This window comes from Mastomys coucha, unplaced genomic scaffold, assembly GCF_008632895.1.
Source record: "Mastomys coucha isolate ucsf_1 unplaced genomic scaffold, UCSF_Mcou_1 pScaffold3, whole genome shotgun sequence".
Classification (NCBI taxonomy): Eukaryota; Metazoa; Chordata; class Mammalia; order Rodentia; family Muridae; genus Mastomys; species Mastomys coucha.
In genome coordinates this window covers 26,840,606-26,861,738 of record NW_022196909.1, presented here as the reverse complement: position 1 = coordinate 26,861,738, position 21,133 = coordinate 26,840,606, and the positions used below count along the sequence as shown (strand labels likewise).

General features: G+C 50.1%; 2 protein-coding genes across 10 annotated transcripts in view; one reads left to right on the top strand and one right to left on the bottom strand.

The window, feature by feature from the left end:
* LOC116074310 (core histone macro-H2A.2) overlaps positions 1–9,653 on the top strand; it is a 49,153-nt gene extending 39,500 nt beyond the window's left edge. For both annotated transcript variants that reach the window (XM_031346721.1, XM_031346722.1), the window contains exons 7-9: positions 554–643; positions 5,916–6,090; positions 8,797–9,653. In XM_031346721.1, coding sequence (XP_031202581.1) covers positions 554–643; positions 5,916–6,090; positions 8,797–8,962 — 431 coding nt within the window. In that variant the 3' untranslated portion in view covers positions 8,963–9,653. The remainder of the gene's footprint in view (positions 1–553; positions 644–5,915; positions 6,091–8,796) is intronic.
* Positions 9,640–21,133, bottom strand: part of Aifm2 (apoptosis inducing factor mitochondria associated 2) — a 21,883-nt gene continuing 10,389 nt past the window's right edge. For 7 of the 8 annotated variants that reach the window (XM_031346713.1, XM_031346716.1, XM_031346717.1 and 4 more), the window contains 6 exons: positions 20,645–20,764; positions 20,197–20,289; positions 15,538–15,646; positions 13,782–13,934; positions 12,529–12,732; positions 9,640–11,794 (listed from right to left, as the gene is read on the bottom strand). In XM_031346713.1, the coding sequence (XP_031202573.1) occupies positions 11,643–11,794; positions 12,529–12,732; positions 13,782–13,934; positions 15,538–15,646; positions 20,197–20,289; positions 20,645–20,764 (831 nt within the window). In that variant the 3' untranslated portion in view covers positions 9,640–11,642. The remainder of the gene's footprint in view (positions 11,795–12,528; positions 12,733–13,781; positions 13,935–15,537; positions 15,647–20,196; positions 20,290–20,644; positions 20,765–21,133) is intronic. The other variant, XM_031346720.1, reaches the window with a different exon arrangement.

The following is a 21,133-nucleotide window of genomic DNA, read 5'->3' as shown; positions in this document are numbered from 1 at the left end:
AAAAAAAAAAAAAAAAAAAAAAAAAAACACTGATAATGACATCAACAGATTTGAACCTTGTTTTAACAACACACGACCCCTTCCGCACAACCCAAGAGAGATGGGGTCCCCTCCTGTGTCTCACACATGGCACAGTGACCCACCCATCACACGAGACTGGGTATGGAATCTTGGATGGGCCATGTTGTGTTGACATTTGGAAAGGTTTTGATTCTGGATTTTCAGACTGGGGTGTTCCGCCCTGCTGGGACATGGATCTGTGGAAGGTGACAATGCTTAGCAAGAGGGAAGTCGAAGGCTCCATACACAGCAACACAAGAGAGGGAGACAGAGATGTGGGAGGAGGGGTGAGGTGGGAGTTGGGGGCCCTTTGACAAAGCTCGTCATCCTGCATAGAGCGCTGCTTAGACCGCCGCCAGTGACCACTGGCAAACCAGTGTTACAAACGAGCCAGGTCACCCTTGATAACCTGAGCTTCTCCTGACCTAACACGGACAACAGTGAGATTCTATTGAAAGAACATTCACCGCGGCCCCACTGTTCTCCTTTGCAGGGAAAGCCTTGGAAAAGGCTGGGGGTAAGGAGTTCTTGGAAACAGTAAAGGAGCTCCGCAAGTCTCAAGGCCCTTTGGAAGTTGCTGAAGGTGAGTGTGGGACGGGGCTGCAGCTCAGCCTGCCTCGACTCCATCCTTGCGACCTCCAGCCTCCCACATCCATACATGGCCACTGTAGACAACAGGATGTGCCACCCTTAGAACATGTTAAAAAAAAAAAAAAAAAAGCCAAGCACATTCGATGTGATAGGTTTGTGACTCCATTGGTGAGGTGGTGGTGGAGGCAGGAGGATCCCAGGAGCTCATTGGCCAGCTAGTCTAATCTATTTGGAGAATTCTGGGCCGGTGACAGTCCATCTCAGAGGAGGTGGACAGTGTTCCTGAAGGTGACACTGAGTCTTCTCTCCAGCCTCTAAACATACAGAGAGATGCACAGACACACATACACACACACAACTGCGCACACATACAGAGAAGCACATGCACAGACACACAGAGACACATGCACAGACACACACGCATGCGCGCACAGACAAACACACACACAACAGAAACACACATGCACAGACACACACACACACACACACACATGGGCACACACACAGGGATGCACATGCATGCACAGGGTTGGGGGAGCTACTTTAGCACCGCTGTGAATTTGAACAGTGGGTGTAGGTAGTTTCCTATGCTCTGAGGACTCGTGGATCCCTCATGGTCATGAGGAGCAGAGGTCAACACTAAATGGTTTCTGGATTATTTGTGTTAGTTTTGCACGTGTGCAGCAAGATACACAGAACATAAAATTTACCCCATATATGTAATCCAGTGGTAGCAAATGCTTCTACAATGTTGTACACTGCACTATCTACTTTACCACCTCTGACCAAATCTACTTCCTGTCCCCGTGGATTCAATTGGACTGAACATTTCATATAAATGCAGTCATACAGTGACTGGCCCTCTGTGTCTGGCGTCTTATAGCGGCCATAGTATTTCTTAATTTCATATATGTTGTAGACTATATCTTCCCCTCTCCTCTTTTTTGTGACCGAATAATATTTGTGTCAGCATCCCATCACCATGACAAACGGCCTGAGAAAATCAATTTAATAGGGGAAAGATTCATCTTGGGTTCTGTCAGTCCAAGGCTGGATGGTTTCTGGCTTGAGGTGAGGCAGAGGACCTTGGTGGCACGAGGCAGCAAGATGGCTCTGTGGATTAAAGCTGCCGAGCTTGACTATTGCTCAAAGCAGTAAGAATCCCCATGAGGAATTAGGTGGCTTCCCAGCAGTACTGCACTCACCTCGCAGGCGTTGAGGCCTCAGGTTCGATTCCCATCACTAGGGAAGAAAGCCAGAGTAAAACTCCCATAGCCGGGACTGGAGAGATGGCTCCAGGGGACCAGGGTTCAATTCCCAGCAGCCTCCAGTCAGCTCAGTCTGTAACTCCAGGTCCAAGGGATCTGATGCCCTCTGCTGGCCTCTGCCGTCTCAGGGTCAGAGGAGGCTCCCAGGAGATGCCTGGAACTGTGGGAGAAAAGCATCCCAAATACAGGACAAGAAGCTTTGGCGTGTTTCTTAGCAGAATTTGGAAGTTGTGAGCGAATGGTGAAGTTGTAACTAAAGAGTTATTATTAGCGCACGCCTTTGATCCCGGCACTTGGGAGGCAGAGGCAGATGGATTTCTGAGTTTGAGGCCAGCCTGGTCTACAGAGTTCCAGGATAGCCAGGGCTACACAGAGAAACCCTGTCTCGGGAAGAAAAAAAAAAAAAAAGTTGTGATTATGATGATGATGATTACTCTGTCTCCATGTACACCTACATGCCAGACGAGGACATCAGATCCCATTACAGATGGTTGTGAGCCACCATGTGGTTGCTGGGGATTGAACTCAGGACCTCTGGAAGAGCCGTCAGTGCTCTTAACCGCTGAGCCATCTCTTCAACCCTTGCTAAAGAATTCTTCTCAGGGAACTTTCCAGAATTAAATGCAAGTTCAGGTTGGACAAAACAAATGAAAGTGAATCGCAAACCTGGCCCACGTGTTAATTGGTCCAGGGTTAGAATCCTTAAAGCTGTCAGACAGGAGAGAGAGAGGTGGCCATCTATAATAACCTGGCAGCCTGAGCCGGGGAGAATGCTCAGCCAGTGAATGTTCTGGCCGTGGGCTTAAAAACCTGAGCTCAGCCCCTGGGATCCTCTTAGTGGAAGAAGTGACTGTAGTTTCCCCTGTGTTTTCCTTTGATGTGTGTGTACTGTGGCTTACACGTGTGCGCACGTGTACACACACACACACACACACACAAATAATAATTTTCCCTAAGAAAGAGAAAAATTTAAATTTCAAAATAAGGAGGGTAATCAACCTTGCCTCACAAGAAAGGCAGCATATACCGGGCGGTGGTGGCACACGCCTTTAATCCCAGCACTTGGGAGGCAGAGGCAGGCGGATTTCTGAGTTCGAGGCCAGCCTGGTCTACAGAGTGAGTTCCAGGACAGCCAGGGCTACACAGAGAAACCCTGTCTCAAAAAACCAAAAAAGAAGAGAGAAAGAAAGAAAGAAAGAAAGAAAGAAAGAAAGAAAGAAAGAAAGAAAGAAAGGAAGGAAGGAAGGAAGGAAGGAAGGAAGAGAGAAAGAAGGAGAGAAAGAAAGAAAAAAGGAAAGAAAGAAGGAAAGAAAGAAGGAAAGAAAGGAAGGCAGCACATTCTGCTCTTGCCCTTGGCATTGGCTGGATGGTGTCTTGGTTACTTATTTTCCTATTGTGGGGAGAAAACACCACAATCAAGCAATTTCCAGGAGGAACAGCTTATTGGGGGCCTACCGTTTCCAAGGGTGAGTAGTCTGACCATCATGGCAGCAGACAAGCAGGCAAGCATGGTTCTAGAACAGTAGCCGAGAGCTTACATCTTGATCCACACGCAGGAGGCAGAGAGAAAGCTAGCCTGGGAATGGCGTGGGCTTTGGAAACCTCAAAACCTGTTCCCAGGGACACACCATCTTCCAACAAGGCCATGCATCCTAACCCTTCCCACATAGTTCCACCAACTGGAGGCCAAGCATTTGAAAGGACAGCCTATAGCGGGCTGTTCTCATGCAAACCACCACAGGTGGGACGAAGAAAAACCATCACATCGCGCTAGTGGCTAGTGAAGGAGAGTTGCAAGCCAGCACTTCTGAAGTCTGGCCACCCGGCACTGACTAAATCCTCACACAGAGGGGCTCATGGGACCTGATCTCCAGAGGCGGAGAAGGACATGCATTTTATTTCTGTGTCCTACAGGCCGAGAGCAACTACGAGATGAATGCCTTTTGTTTTTTATTTCCTATGCATGGGTATTTTGCCCACATGTATGTAAGTGTATCACCTGCATATCTGTGGGTCTCCCTTCTCCTGGGGGGTCACTGGCCTCCAGCCCATGAGGGCAGAGGAAGTAGAAGCGGGGGAGCGGGGTTCGGACGGCCGTGAGCTTGATGGAAAGACTTCCGGAGACCCTTCAGGGAGAGGGTTCCCGAATTACCATACGGGTGAGCTGATTGGTCATAACACAGTACCTCATTATCATACTCTGGAAAGGCTGAGCTGGGACGGATGTGTGTTTGCAGGAAGCTCTGTGCGGGTCATTCTAAGATCAGGCACCTGTGCTTGAGACACTCTCCAGATAAGGTCAGTGGAGAAGGGGAACCCCTCGGAGAAAGGGAGTAGTACTCCATTTTGCACAGAGCTCTGGGAGCTAGCCAGACAAGTTGGACTACGACCTCAATAGCAGGGTCTTCCAACGCATGTCTGGTGCCCACAAAGCCAGAGTGGGGCGTCAGATCCCCTGGAACTGGAGTTACAGAGAGTGGTGAGCGAGTCTTCAGGCGGCTGCTGGGAATTGAACCTGAGTCCTCTGGGAGAGCAGCCATTGCTTGTAACTGCTGAGTTATCACTCCACCCCGCCCCGCCCCAGATGCATGCCTTCTCAAAGATACTGTAACATGCGGAAGATGTGAACCTCTTGGAACTGGTAAAATGGCCCTGACACCGCTGTCCTTGCCAGACGCGCCTGGGAGCCCAGGTGCCACCGTGCATGTTCTCCAAGCCAGAGACCAGTCTGTGCTGAGTCTCTGCCATGGGCGCTGTGCTGAGGATGTCAGCGTGGGCCTGAATGACGAGATGTATGGCCAAGTGAGGATCCCACCGTCACACAAAGCATCTCTGAACCAGGTCACCCAGTTCCATGGTGAAGGCTCAGAAAAGACGGCCAAGGGAGCTGGGGCATGAAGGACACGACCAAGCATGGCAACAGATGACTGGTGGCCACAGGGACTTCCCTCAAACTTGTCCGTCGCCATGTTCTTACAAGATCTGCCACTGTCGCTCTGGCTTTGTGGGCACTAGACGTGTGTTGGAAGATCCTGCCAGTTAGGTGAATAAAAAGTTCTTGAGAAAGAGAGCACATACCTAGTGAAACCAATCAGTTAAGAGCACCAGCTGCTCTTCCAGAGGACCTGGGTTCAAGTCTCAGCATCCACATAGTGGCTCACAGACATATATACTGCCCTCTTCTGGTCTCCTTGGGCATTGCACACATGTAGTAAACATATGCATGCAGGCAAAAAACCGTCATACCCATGAAAATAATGTGTTTAAATTAAACCTTGCCAGGTGGTGGTGGCACACGCCTTTAATCCCAGCACTTGGGAGGCAGAGGTGGGTGGTTCTCCAGGTTTGAGGCCAGCCTGGTCTACAAAGCGAGTTCCAGGACAACCAGGGCTATACAGAAAAACATTGACTCAAAAAAAAAGAAAGAAAGAAAGAGAGAGAGAAAGAGAGAAAGAAAGAAAGAAAGACAGACAGAGAGACGGGGTAGGAGGGTTGGGGGAGAAGGGTGGGAAGCAAGCCAGACAGCCAGGCATTGTGGCATACTCCTTTAATCCTACCATTATGGTAAGATTACCAAGTCACCAATTAAACATAAGCAGTGGCAACCCAGGCAGTCCATCTTCATTATCTTTAATTGCAGGCACAATATGCCCTTGGCCATGTCAGGGAACAGTTAAGAACCCAGGGATTCTGTTGTTTGGAGATGGCATTATTTAATCTTCCACAGTTGTCAGATATGATTCTGATGCATTCCCATCCCTAGGATCCACTTTGTGTATATTCCTGACCTGGGGCCTGTTGTCACCAAAAATAATAAGCTGTCACATCAAGGCTTAAAGCTCTGCTTCCTGCCAAATCCCTCGCAGTGGCAGGGATGTGTCACCTCCTAGTCCTCCAGGGGTCACCTGGGAGGGTCACCTGGGAGGCCTAGCCTACTCACCCAGCTTCAGGTGAGACTGAGGAAATAACCTACTGTATTTCTCTCCTGTGTCCCAGCGGCCGTCAGCCAATCCAGTGGACTTGCAGCCAAGTTTGTCATCCACTGTCACATCCCCCAGTGGGGCTCCGACAAATGTGAAGAACAGCTGGAAGAGACCATCAAAAACTGCCTGTCCGCAGCCGAGGACAAGAAGCTTAAATCCGTCGCCTTCCCACCATTCCCCAGTGGCAGGTAGGACCATAGTTTCTGAGTTGAGGTCTCCAGCCTTTCTATTGGGAATCAGCTACTTGCCAACATGTCCACATTCTATCTGCCCATTCTAGGAGACGCGGCCAAGGTACGCCAGCACGGCCAGAATGTTAGGTAGGCAATAGAGTGAGAAAGCTAATTTCCCACTTTCCAAACATAGACAGGCCCTCAGCCTGGGATGGCAGGAGTCCATGTCTCGTCCAGCTTTCCTGCCGTGTTGATATCTATGTCCAGACAGAAAGGCAGACACCGTGTGTGAGGCCTGGTGGCGCTTTAGTTTTGGGTATACTTGTGAGTGCACATGGTATGTCACCTGTGTACGTGTGTGTGTGGAGGCCAGTGTCATTCCTCAGGTAATGCCCTCTAGAACACTCTGTCCTACAGTAACTCAGGGAAGCAAAGCATGCATTTGGTTACACCTTCAAGTCACAGTCCATTGTTGAAATTAAGCAGGACCTTGTCTAATAGCAACTTTGGACAAATACTGCTTGCTGGCTCACTCACTTCTTTATACAACCCAAGATCACCTACCTAAGGAATGGTATCGCCCACAGTGGACGGGCCCTCCCTTATCAATCATCAGTCAAGACAGTCCCCTCCAGACGTGGTCACAGGCCAATTTGATCTGGGCAGTTCCTCAAGTCAGGTTTTTCCTCTCAGATGACTCTAGGCTATGCATTCTGTTTTTGTTTTGAGGCAGGGCCTTCCTGTGTCCAGGCTAGCCTAGAACTCACTATGTAAATTAAACTAGTCTTAAACTCAAAAAAGATCTGCCTGACTCTGTCTCCTGAGTGCCTACATTAAAGATGTGTACTACCTTGGGTCTTGTCGTTGCTGTTGTTTTAGTTTGAAGTTTGTTTGTTTGAGATAGGGTCTTGCCTGGAGGTGGTGGTACACACCACCCAACACTAGGGAGACAGAGGTAGGCAGCTGAGTTCAAGGCCAGCATGGTCTACAAGAGTGAGTTCCAAGACAGCCAGGACTACACAGAAAAAACTCTATATTGAAAAACAATCAAAACCAAAAAAGGAAGAAAAAAAAAAAGGAGATATTCTGGAACTCAATATGTAGACTAGGCTAGCCTCGAACTCACAGAGATCTGACTGCCTCTGCCTCTCCAGTGCTAAGATTAAAGGCTTGTGCTGCCATGTTGGACTTACCACCTTGTCTTTTTGAGAGAGTCTCTGGCTGGTTTTGAACTAATCAAGTAGGTCAGGCCAACTGGCCAGTGAGTCTCAGGAATTGTCTTAGGGATCCATTGCTGTGAAAAGACACCATGACCACAGCAACTCTTATAAAGGGTAACATTTAATGGGCTCTTGCTTATACGGTCAGAGGTGCAATACATTATCATTAGGGTGGGAAACATGGCAGTGTGTAGGCAGGCTAGCTGGAGGAGTTCTACCTCTTGATCTGAGGGCAGCTAGGAGAAGGCTGGCTCCCACGTGGTTAGGAGGAAGATTTTTTTATTTTGTTATTTTGTTTTTTTTTTTTTTTTTTTTTTTTTTTTTTTTTTTTTTTTTTTTTTTTCCTGAGACAGGGTTTCTCTGTGTAGCCGTGGCTGTCCTGGAACTCACTCTGTAGACCAGGCTGGCCTCGAACTCAGAAATCCAGTTGCATCTGCCTCCCAAGTGCTGGGATGCACCACCACTGCCCAGCTAGGAGGAGGATCTTAAAGCCCACACCCACAGTGACACACTTCCTCCAACAAAACCACGCCTCCTAATAGTGCCACTCCCTGGGCCAGGCTTATTCAAACCACCACAGGGTTCCACCTGTCTTTACTTCCCCAGCACTGGAGTTACAAACACTTTATCTCCATACCCAGCCTTGGTATAGTTGTTCTAAGAATCAAACTCAGATCTCTACACTTATGTGACCCAACTGAGATATCCCCCCACAGCATGCCCCGTGTTTGTTTCTGAAAACCTGCTATATTAAAACTCTACATGCCCACCTTTGGTCCTCAGCTAGAACACACAATCAGAAAACCCCAGGCTCACAGACAGGCCTTGCTAATCAAAAGTGTGGTCTGTGAACCAGCAGCAGCAGCAGCAGCAGCACCAGCATTCCCTGGTTATAAATCGGGACCCGAAACCTGCTCAAGGCCCTTTGTTGGATAATCCAGTTAGCATATAAACTCGTTTTGAAGGAGCTAAGAAAAAAAAAATGCTTGTATTTTTGAAGACATGGTCCTATAGATGTGAAACTGACAGAATTTACAAAGTCAAGTTCCTTGAGTCAGCTGTCACAGGTTCAAACCTGGGGCATCCTTTACATACTGAGTGCTGTCTGTGACCATAGCTGAAGTCACCGTATCTAGGTCATTGGGGACATCTCCACCTACTCCTGCCCTTCCCTTGGCTAGTGCCAGAGAAGGTCCTTTGTGGACTGGCCTCATGCACGGTGAGTCCCACACTGTACAAGCAAGGGTCCAGGGCCAGAATACGAAGAAACCGAGAGCAGGGTGTGGTGGTGCATGCATTGAATCCCAGCACTTGGAAGGCAGAGGCAGGCAGATCTCTGCGTTCATGGCCAGCCTGGTCTACACGGCGGTGAGTTCCAGGCTAGCCGTGGCCATATAGTGAGACCCTGTCAGAACAAAGACTGAAAGCCTAGACTAGGAGAGAATTACACAGTGGGTACAGGGACCAGAATGACCTGGGCTGTTCTTTTCTTTGGACGTAGAAACTGCTTCCCCAAACAGACGGCCGCCCAGGTGACCCTCAAGGCCATCTCAGCCCACTTCGACGACTCGAGCTCGTCCTCGCTGAAGAATGTGTACTTCCTGCTCTTCGACAGCGAGAGCATCGGTATCTACGTGCAGGAGATGGCCAAACTGGACACCAAGTAGCTCTCTCCGGCGGAGCAGCAGCAGGAGGAGGAGGAGGAGGAGGAGGAGGATCGGTGTGACGTCACAAGAGCGGGGGTTTTATTTTTTAAAAGGATTACAGAAGGGTGACGGGGCATGGGAGCAGAGGGTGGCTGAGAGGGTGAGCAGAGGCGGCAGCGAGAACGAGAACGGGTCCTGCCTGCCTGGGGAAGGGGCTCAGAGCGTTTTATATTCTCTTTACAAAGGGCCTCTCTTCCACAATTAACCAGGTCTCCACCAGGGGTTTCTTTCCATGTGGTTTTTCTTCCAGTTGTTTTAGAACTTTTTTTAAAACAAACAAACAAATAGACCTTGTTTAGATTTATAGCGTTGACTTTTACACACTCACTCTCTCTCTCACACACACACACACACACACAAAGTCTGTTCAAAGTTCCTACATCTTTGGGTTCCTCCTTTTTCCAAATGAAAAAGGATGTGACTGGCTCACCTAGCTTTACTGGCTGTCTCCTTCAGTGGAGAAGATGATAAAAACATCTTGGGGTGCTTTTCTGTTATAGGGTCCCGTCCCTGACGCCTAAAATATTTGTAACTACACCTAAAGGGGTTTTGCTTCGGGATTTTTGTTTGTTCGGTTTTTTTGTTTTTTTAAAGAAAAAGAAAAATGAGAAGAAAAAAAAAATAAAAGATCCAGCGTCTTTCTTATAACATAGCCCTTTATTGCGATATTTTCCTCCTCCTGGAAAACTGCGTTCCCCCACAGATGGATTCATCCAGAGTGTTGCAAAGAAATAACACAAGGCCTGCCCCTGAAGAGTCCCCGCGCCATGCTCTGTAAAGCTCCCGCATGGCCGGCTTCCTGCAGGTAGCTGATCCTGCCCCCAGAGAGGGTGAGCTTGCTGGCTGGCATCCACAGCAGCAGAGCTAGGGGCAAAGCTGCCTGCCGGTGGGTGGTCAGTCTCTGGGAGAGAGAGTCGAGGCTCAGCTCCAGTCTGGAACGGACCTTGGTCACAGTCCAAATGGGGATGGGCAGGAAGCACCAGAGAGGCTCGTATCTCAAGGTCCTCTTGCCACCCATAACCGGAGGCCAAGGCCAGAAGCAAGCAGGGAGAGGCAGGATGGGGAGAGTCATGCCCGAATCTACCAGAGCGGACTGCCGGCCTCTTCTGCTATAGACATTCAATCTAGGCCACGCACAGGTAGCTATTCCCTGCTCGGATAGAGAAGTCTTTCATATACTTCATGCACCTTAGCAATCTATAGCAGACATGGTGAGGCCCCGCTGAGGGCCCAAGTGACAGATGCTGGCCAGGAAATGAGCAGCGTAGCTCCCCACCCCCTAACGGCAGACTGTTGGTAACCTGGAAATCACTAGGAAGTAGCCAGAGGTGCCCCTCTGGTCTCTGGAGATCAAGCAACCAGTACCGTCCCCCAGTCACAGGTCTCCATCCTGAGATACCTGCAGCCAGCCAGGCTTCAGTCTCAGCCCCTCCAGATAGAAACCTCACCCTGTGAGGATGGTGTTTGAGTGGCTGTCCTCAGAGGCAAGCAACCACCTGCCTGGGGGAGTTCAGCTGCTCCCCCTTTTCAAAGGATCGTCCCAGCTGGCCTTGTTTGACTGTTTTTATCTGAGGGTGGGGTGTCGGGGAGGATCGGGGGACTCTCATCTGTGGATCCAGATCCCCATCACCTGTATCTGGCCTCAAGGAGGGGCTTGGGTGTATAGTCTAGGGTAGGCTAGGGAGAGACGCAGTCCATCTGTACTGCTTCAGATCTACGAGGCTGCCATCCCTGCTGGTTAAAGCTTTCCAGTTTGGGCCTGTCTTGGGAGAAACTGATAGTATGTAAGGAGAAGGGGCGGATGTGGCTTCTCTCTTCCCCCACCCTTCCCAAAGAGATTTCAGCCACGGAGGGGTGAGCCAAGAGAGGAATTTTGTCTAACTCTTCGTAAATGTACCTATGACATCCTGTTCAAGCCGAATATGGAAATAAAGGCTCATGAAGGTTAAGGACGGGTCCCGAGGTACCAGAAGAGACTGAGGCAGTTTGAAGCAGTTTGAGGGGATCTGAATAATGTAGGTAGACACTGTGGGGGCAGAGAGAGATTCTGTACAGGCTGTGTGAGTGTTGTTAGGAGGGAAGGAAAGAGGAGAAGGCAGAGTGCAGGTACTAACCATACTTAGGGTGAGAGAAATGAGGCCCCAGTTAATAACCTGTGAGATAGACAAGCTTCCCTACCCCAGTACCCCTCCTTGGTTTTGTGCTGCGGGGTCTCTTTACTATACTATACTATGAGGAGCCGGCTAGAGGAGTCCAGCTCTGCCCAACAAGAGCTCGGCACAGTTCTCTCAAAGCCTAACGCCTTCATGTGCACACACAGACATAAGCCTAACAGGAGAGCGAAGCCCCCTCTGCCTCCCTGAAACCCTCCCGCTAGCACAGCTGCAGGCAGACCTTCCGACCCCGGAACGAATCTTCTAGGCTAATTTTTCTTTTTTTTTTTTTTTTTAATGCCTCCCCCTTTTACTCTCTGTCTCTCATTTCCGGCTTTACCCAAACTGTATTTCCAGCCAGCACACGACTGACAGACACCATGATCCAGACAAAGAGCTCCGCCCTTGGCACCTGTCAGAAGGGTGTCCTTCGTCAAGCGGTCTGTCACCCCTCCGAGCGGTACCTCGACTCCCACGCAGCCCCCCTGTCACGGTGGAGACTGCCGCATGGTTTTCCAGCTTGTGGAGATGAAGAGGTCCCTGCTCTTGGCCAGCCGCACCATGAGGCGGCCTACGTAGAAGCCACTGATCTGGCCCACGCCATCGTTTCTGCCCATGGACAGGAGGAATGTCAGCGCACCTAGGAGGCAGATGCACAAAGCAAGATGATGTTTGGGGGATGCAGGCCCAATGCTTGAGACTCCAGCCTCCAGCAAAGCGTGTGTGTGCACGTGTGTGTGTGTGTGCGTGTGTGTGTGTGTGTGTGTGTGTGTGTGTGTGTGTGTGTACAGCAGCCATGCATACCCTTTAAAAAAGCAAGTCAGATGTTTGGTGCATGTGCTTGTGTACTGAGGACAGGGGACAACCTGGGCTATCATTCTTCAGGTGACATTCACATTTTTTTTTTTAAAACTGGATTTTTTTTTCTTTTCTGACCACAAGGCCCAATTTTTTGTCTTTTTCCTTTTTTTTTTTTGTTCCTTTTTTCTTTTTTCTTTTTGGTTTCTCGAGACAGGGTTTCTCTGTGTAGCCCTGTAAACCAGGCTGGCCTCAAACTCAGAAATCCGCCTGCCTCTGCTTCCCAAGTGCTGGGAGTAAAGGTGTGAGCCACCACTGCCCAGCACTTGTCTTTTTCTTAACATGTGTTCTAGGCATCAAACTAGGGCCCTCCTTGTAAACTCCTCACTGACTGAGCCATCTTCCTAGCCTCCTTTGTAGCAGCGATGTCAGGGCTTCAGTGTGCCAGGCAAGCATTCTACCACGGAGCTACAGCCAAAGGCATGTTTGGTTTTAAAGAGATTTTGTGCTGAGCCCTGCAATCTGGTGGTCTAATCCCAAACTTCAACAACCGTAAAGTACCCACGCTTTCCTTACCTGGCTTGTAGGCTTTGAGGGGTCTCTGCTTCATGGAGTTGACAATGTTGGCCACGGCGATGTTGGCATGCAGGCCAGCATGATAGGCCATCTTGGGCTCCTTGATATCGGCACAGTCACCAATGGCATAGATATGCCTGTAACCTTCCACCTGGAGGAACTCGTTCACTTTCAGAGCACCGTTGCTGGCCAGCCTACTCTCTGCTGGGCAAGACGACGCCATGTTTAAGTCGCCTCCCGAATAGGAGGATGAGTACAGGGTATGGGTCCAGTCACTTTGGAGGTACGCGCTAAGAAGTAACATCCCCCCACATGCTATCATCCAGCCTGAAGTCCCCACCCAAGACCCTGCCTGCCGAAGCAAGCCTAACCCCACAGGAACAGAGGCACAGCACTGGAAGGTCCCCCCTCATACAAAACACAGAGAGAGCTCTCTGCAAGTCCCCTAGCTTCCCATCAGAATTTCAAAATACATGCAGGCCATTCCTGAATGACAAACAACTTCCCTTAAAGGGATCTAAAGGAACTTATCTTTGGAAATACAATAGAATAATAAGGTGTTAAACTCTTGAGGGTTTTTTTTTTTTTTTTTTTTTTTTTTTTTTTTTTTTTTTTTTTTTTTTTTTGCCCACTACCCCTGTGGACTGGCTTTCTTCTGGATTGAAAATTAACATCCTCTTAGACCTGGCAGAGACTGGTCAGGGAAGGATGCTCGGAGGTGAATGACAGGTACCTGGAGATGCAGAGCAACCATAGAGGAGTTTGGCCCCTGAGTCTTACTCTCCTATGTAGATGCTTAAACATGCAACAGTCTACTGTCTAACTACTGAACTTTGAGAGACGAGGCCATATTAAGGTCCCAGCTCCCCAAATGGAAGTTCGGAATGAAGTGGCTCAATGCTTGGATCTGGGTTTGGAGAAAGCAGGGTACCTGTGGACGGAGAAAAGCCTGACTTGTCACTTTCTGGGCTTCCTCCATGAGAGCAAAAAGCAAAAGAGGCGGGCCTGCCTGAAGCCTGTTCCCATCTCTCGCCACTAGGGGGAAGCACTCACCTCGGGGGATTCTGGCCTCAAAGCTGGAGGGTTTGGGGGAGCAGCTGGGCTTGGCTCACCTGAATTTAAAGTTCAAGGTCTAATGAACTTCTGGGATAAAAGGAGGAGACGAAGGGTGCTGGTTCGGGTGGCCAGGGCTATGGGGGTGTGTCCAAACGCCAGAGCAGCTTACGGAGCAACGATCTGGGCCGCTCACTCACCGAAGGCACTGCGGTAGGCAGAGCTGTTGATCTTGATGCCATTGCACACAATCACCAGGTTGGTGGCCACCTCCGTGCCCTTGTCCGTCTCCACCTTGATGTACTCCCGATACTCATTGCGAGGCAGTTCCTCCAGGTTGCTCACCCGCTCACCTGTGGAGGGTTCCGTGATGGGAAACTGGCAGAAGCCCGCGCGCACACACACACCACGGTAGACCAAGGGGAACTTGAGTACTCCCTCATGACTCTCCCTCCGTCCAGTGTCCCGAGCAGCAGGACCTGGACATCTGTGCCCAAGGGATCCATCTGGAGAAAAGTCCCAGGAAGCTGCTAGGGGGAATTAAAAGCCAAGCTTCCCGATTTCTAGGAAACGCCACTCAATGGAAGGCCCCTCCCTTCTCTGGACGGCAGCTTGCCCATCCTAAGCAGAGGGCCTCTCGGTACAGCATACATCAGAAAGCAGAGAAAGGATCTCTCTCAATTGGTAGGGGGCTTGCAGAACATGCAGAAAGCCCTGTGTCTATACCCAGCGCCACATCAACTAAGCATGTAGTGTATGCCGGTCGGTACTCTGGAAATGGAGGCAGGAGGATTAGACGCTCAAAGTTCTCCTCGGCTACACAGTTTAAGGCCGTAAGATCAGTCTGGTCTACATGATATACTCTTTCTCAAAACTAAATAGACATCTATACGGAGGGGCTGGAGAGAGGGCTCAGTGGTTAAGAACACTGGTACTCTTCCAGGGGATCCAGGTTTGATTCCCACCATTCAAACAGATGCTAAAAACCGTCTGTGACTCCAGTTCAAGGGGATCTGATTCCTTCCTCTGGTCTCCAGAGGCACCAGGCACACGCATGGTACACACACAAAACATCCACACGCACATAAGATAAATTTCAAAGAACGGATGGATGGATGGATGGATGGATGGATGGATGGATATATGGATAGCAAACGGCAAAGTGAAGAAACCTGTCTGAAATAAAGCACTTCCAGTCCTCCATGACCAGTTACCAATGGAGGCTGTGATAGCTGAGAGGGGTTTCCATAGCAACCACCTCACAGCCGTCTGAGAGAACATGAAGGTGACACCCAGGTGCCATCCCACTCCAAATGCTGGGAAGTTCTGTCCCTTCCTGCTCTGGACAAAAAAGCCACACTCAGAAAGCAGGGTGGTGGTGGCACACACCTTCGGTCCCAGCACTTGGGAGGGCAGAGGCAGGCGGTTCTCTGAGTTCGAGGCCAGCCTGATGGACAGAGTGAGTTCCAGGACAGCTACACAGAGAACCCCTGTCTCAAAAAAACCTGAGAGACAAAGAGAGAGAGAGAGAGAGAGAGGGAGGGAGGGAGGGAGGGAGACAGACAGACAGACAGACAGACAGACAGACAGACAGACACATTCAATGCCTCGGATTACAAAGCTGTTCCCTCTTCCACAGACACATCAAAAGTGAAAACAAGGGCCGATCCTTTGGAAGAAGTTAACTCATTTCGGTACATAGCATCCCCCTGTCCTTGTCCTAAGCTCCGGCGGGGAACTGCTGCACCCCGCGACTCCAGCTGGAAGCAGCTCAAGCCGGCTCGAGAAGCCCTACAGTATTCCGGATACAGTGGGAAAGGGGGAGCCTGCATGGATATACCGCCCCTACCGGCCGCCATGGCTGGGGCTCTGGGCAGTGCATCAGCAGTCCCGGGGACGGCGGGGGGTGGGAGGTGGGGTGACGGCGCGTGGGGGCGGGGGTGAAGTCTCACGTACTCAGCAGCAGCTGCACACCCTTCCGGAGGAGGATCTCCTTCACTTCCTGCCGCACACAGGGCAGGAGCTCCTTGTCGGCCAGGGGTACTTTGGAGTGGATAAGAGTAACCTGGGACAAAAAAAAAAAAAAAACAACAAAAAACACGGGGCTTCAGAGGGAAGTCTCCGAGTCCCCTCTCCTACACTTCCCATGTAATACTGAGGAAACTGAGCATCAGCGATGAACTCTGCAGGGTTCAGGGCCCCAGCCCACCTCTCGGTACTCAGGACTCAGTACCCAGGACTCAGTGCTCCTAAACCAGAGGACCATCCACGTGTCCCTGTACAAACCCACACCTCACCTAAGGCAAAGGGACAATTCCTTCAGGATATACAATTGTATAATCACTATATAAGCGGCTGGCATTCCAATGTGAATACCAGGCTGATAGCAACACTAACCAAGTTCTATTTATTTATTTGTTTGCTTACTTATCTATTTATTTATTTACTTATTTATTTAGGTTTTCAAGACAGGGTTTCTCTGTCCTGAAGCTCTGTAGACAAGGCTGGCCTCAAACTCAGAGATCTGCCTGCCTCTGCCTCCTGAGTGCTGGGATTAGAAGCATGTGCCACTACCACCCTACCATCCTGCTAAATAAAACTTTAAAGTTATTTTATTTTGGCTTTTTGTTTGTTTTGGTTAGGTTTGGTTTGGGTTTGCTTGGTTGGTTGGTTGGTTGGTTTTTCGAAACAGGGTTTCTCTGTGTAGCCCTGGCTGTCCTGGAACTCACTTTGTAGACCAGGCTGGCTTCAAACTCAGAAATTCACATTCGGGCGGTGTGGTGCAAGCCTTTAGTCTCAGCACTTGGGAGGCAGAGGCAGGCAGACTTTTGAGTTCAAGGCCAGCCTGGTCTACAGAGTGAGTTCCAGGACAGCCAAGGCTATACAGAGAAACCCTGTCTTGAAAAACCACAAGAAAAAAAAGAGAGAGAGAGAAATTCGCCTGCCTCTGCCTCCCAAGTGCTGGGATTAAAGGCGAGCACCACCACTGCCCAGCTATTTTGGTGTTTGTTTGTTTGTTTTTTGGTTTTGGGTTTTTTTTTAAGACGGGATCTCTTTGTGAGTGGTGTTCAACTTGTGGGTCTCAACCCTTAGGGGTCACCTAAGACCATCAGAAATACCAGATATTTACATGATGATTCATAACAATAGCAAAATTACAGTTTGGAAGTAGCAATGAAAGTAATCTTACGGTTGGGGGGGTCACCACAACATGAGGAACTGTATTAAAGGGTCGTGGCATTAGAAAGGTTGAGAACCACGGCTCTATGTAGTCCTGGCTGTCCCAGAACTAGCTAGGTAGACCAGATTGGCCTCAGACTCACAGAGATCCTCCTGCCTGTGCCTCCTGAGTGTTGGAATTAAAGGTTAGTGCCACTGTGCTTGGCTCTAAATAAAAATATGATGAGGAAGGTAACTCGGTACGTGCCAATCCCACAATCATGGGTGGCTTCTATAGGGCTCTTCCATGCCTACCAATGCAACACAGATCTTATACCGAGTTAGCTGAAATATACCACTTCAGTCTTTACCCATGAGGCATGGCAAGAATAGCCCCGTCTGTCCCTGGTTGCTGACACAGAGCTCTTCTTAAGCCCTTCTGGTGCTGGGAATGCCCTGTGTTCTGACAGTCGGCTGCAACTCCCAACCCAGAGCTTTCTGAGCTCTTTGTGGTTCTCTGAATGATAAAACTGCTGAGTGCCTTGGAACTTCCTGAGTGACAGGCTCATCCTTCATCCTGATGAGACAACAACTTCAGACTCAAACCATGATGGGAGCTTCGAGTCCCTGCCCCAATCCCCCAGGAAGCAGAAGGGAGCTTGAGTTGGGATTCCACGGTTCATCATGGCTCCCCAACGAAGCCTTCAAAAATTCCCCCCTCAGGGCTCGGAGAGCCTGTACATGCATGACCATTGGCACACCCCAACTTCATGGAGAAAGAGGCCCCTGTGCTTGGGACCTCCTTATCTGGCTGTTCATTTATGTCCTTCAAAGGCTTACTTTATTAATTTGTAGTTATGTGTAGAGGTGTCTGTTTGTGGATATGTGCATGTTGAGTGCAGTGCCCGCTGAATCCAAAAGAGGGCATCTGATCCCCTGGAGCTGGAGTTACTGGCAGTGTGAGTCTCAGATGTGGGTGCTGAGAACCAAGCCTGGGTCCTCTGCAAGAGCAGTCTGAGCTCTTAACCACAGAGTCATCTCTCCAGCCCCATCTGTGTCCTTTAAAATATCCTTTGTGGTCGGGTTGAGTCGGTCATCGTTTAAGTGTGGTAGTTTGAATGAAAATGGCCCCTTAGACTCATAGGAACTGTGGCATTGTTGGAGGAAGTGTGTCACTGGGGGGGAATGTGAGTCTTGAAGTTTCAGAAGCACAAGGCAGGCCAAGTGTGTCTCACTGTCTCATCCTGCAGATCCAAATGTAGACCTCTCAGCTCCTCCTCCTGCTCACTGCCATGCTTCTCGCCATGGTGATAACGGACTGAACCTCAGAACGGTAAGCCAGCCTCAATTAAATGCTGTCCTTTATAAGAGTTGTCTGGCAGAGGCAGGCGGATTTCTGAGTTCGTGGCCAGCCTGGTCTACAGAGTGAGTTCCAAGACGGCCAGGGCTACACAGAGGAACCCTGTCTCGGAAAAAAAAAAAAAAGAGTTGTCTTGGTCATGCCTGGAGAGGCTCACTGGATGGCTCAGTGGTTAAGAGCATTTGCTGTTCGGATAGAGGCCCTGGTTCCATTCTCTGCAACCCACATAGCAGCTAACGACTGTCTGTGAGTCCAGTTCTAGGGAATCCTAGGCCCACTTCTGGCTTCCACGGGCACTGCATTGACACGGTGCACAGACATACATGTAGGCAAAACGCCCATACACATCAAATAAAAAAATAAATAAATCTCACCGGGCGGTGGTGGTGCACGCCTTTAATCCCAGCACTTGGGAGGCAGAGGCAGGCGGATTTCTGAGTTCGAGGCCAGCCTGGTCTACAGAGTGAGTTCCAGGACGGCCAGGGCTACACAGAGAAACCCTGTCTCGAAAAACCAATAAATAAATAAATAAATAAATAAATAAATAAATAAATAAATCTCTTAAAACAAAAGCTGTGATGGTCACAGGGTCTCTCCACAGCAGTTACACCATAAGACAGTAAGCAAGCTGCATCTCTGGGGTCTATAAGCCACTCTGGCCACTATAAAGCCTGCTAGGAGGACCTTTCCATTTACGGCTGGGTCAGGTGGCAGTGCTGGTGAGCCTGGGACCCACTACTCCACCGTCATCTGAGGTGCGAACGACCTTGTGGGGCTTGATCGATGGTATGTGCCGATTCCAGGCAGTTGGTTTGAACTGCATTGTGGGACACCCCACTGGTGTTAGTAAGGCCGGTCAGTGTTGAGAGAGACGCGCTCCTCTCACCACAGAAGCACTGAGAACAAGCAGCGGTCGGCTGGTTTTCCCCTACACAACACTCATGAATCAAAATGAATACTTTAACTACATCCATCAGTCACCATAATTTCCAACCATTTGTCAGAGAGTAAGCATATAATTAAATTACCCGGGATTGATTTTCCTTTTCGAAGCCAACTGTCTTTCCTGAGGGAGGAGAGCACTGTGCGTGGGCTCTGTGTGGCTTGAAAAAGCTGACCCACATGAGCCAAGGCTGACCCACATGAGCCAAGGCTGACCCACATGAGCCAAGGCTGACCCACCTGAGCCAAGGCTGACCCACATAAGGTACCAGCCCTGCAAAACCCATCACTACAACTATCATTTAACCCTTACCACCTAAGACGCTTAGACCCTTCTTGCTCTAGGGTGCCAAGCTTGGCGACTATCTCTCCAGCATTAAGAGTCAGAGCGAGCTGTCGCCACCCTTCCATGGGTAGAAGAAACTGAGAACCAGTGCTTCCCTGGTGTGGGCAGCTCTCCCAATGCCCTGAGCATGGACCCCGACATAGCTGTCCAGGGTGAGGACTGACAACCAGACACACTAAGAAGCCTCCCAGAAAGAAAGAGGTTATCAAAGAACGTCCAGGCGTCATCCCAAACGAGAGGTTTGGGTTTATGAGACATCTCCCTGGCCCTCCTCTCCCCCCATATTTGGGGTTCTCCATAGCCAGGAGCCTAAGTAGGAGACTGTCCCTCACTGTGTGGGGAAACTGCTCGTGGAATTGCTTTTTATACAAGATGGAAAACATGCTCTGCGTATGCCAGCGGAGCTCCAGTCTCCCAGGGCCTGAGCATAAGTCCTGGCGTTGCTGGGGTGGAGAGATGGCTGGTAGGGTAAAGGTGCTTGTCCCGATACATGACTACGTGAGTTCAATCCCCAGGGTACACAAGGTGGAAGGAGAAAACCGACTCCCACAGGTTATCCTCTGACTGCCACACTCACACACAATGGCACTTGTGCACATGCGCGCGCGCGCGCACACACGCACGCACGCACGCACGCACACGCACACGCACACACACAACACATGCATGCACGCACGCACGCACGCACGCACACGCACACCACTAAACAAACAAACAAGCATATATAATACATACTTTTTTTTTTCCAAAAAGAAAGCAAGCAAAGCCAATGCCTGCTGAGATTTCATAGCCAAGGGTCTTGCCTCACCTCCTTCTCAGGATACTCGGTTTTAATCTCTGCTGCCATCTCTACTCCGGCAGAGCCACCTCCCACCACCACGATGAACTGGGAGCGCTGGATCTGCAGAAGGAGGGACCAGACCGTGAAACATACCCACGTGCCTTCGTGGCCAAAGAAGGACAGAGCTCTGTCCATATTTGGGCTCCAGATGGATCTCCTCCCCACCTCAAAGGCTCACTGGGGAAACCTGTCTCATGGAGCCACACAAAGCAGGTGGGATGGGAGAGGTGACAGGTGAGACAAGCCGGTGGGTGATACACCAGCACAACACACACAGGAACTCTGAGAGAATCTCGCTGTAGCAACTCTTGCTTCCCCCAAGGCTGTTTATCCAGCACTGATGTCCTCTCACAATCTCCCGACCTGAGCCCCAGCTGTGGCCCCTGGCACTCTCACATCCGTCAGTGTGACACACCTGCTTCACCATGTCCTCATAGGCCTGGATGGCTGCCTGCTGGCAGGACACCTCGTTAAACTTGCCAGGGAAGGGCCCAGTGCTGCCTGTGGCCAGGATAAGATGTGAGAAGGGCAAGGCCTGTAGGGGATAAGGAAAAAGAAATAGGAGAGTGAGCCAGAAAGGAGTGACTGGGCCTCTGCCTCCAACTTCAGGACACCGGTGGCCATGAAGCGCTGCAGAGAAGAGGCTCTGAGCCGCCCTGTGAGAGGACAAGAAAACACCACCACACTGATGGGGGTCATATAAGGTACCAGAAGCTAAGAAGCACCGCCTAAGGAAACATGGGGTGGATAGCTAGCCAGCAGGGGGATGCAGAGAGCCCCCCTCCACAGCAGGGAACCAGACAGAAAACTGCCTGGGGCTGCAAGGGTGGGGGGGTGGGGGCAGGGACTCACACCTCCAGTTTGGATTCTGGATTCTTTGTTTGTTTGTTTGTTTTGTTTTTGA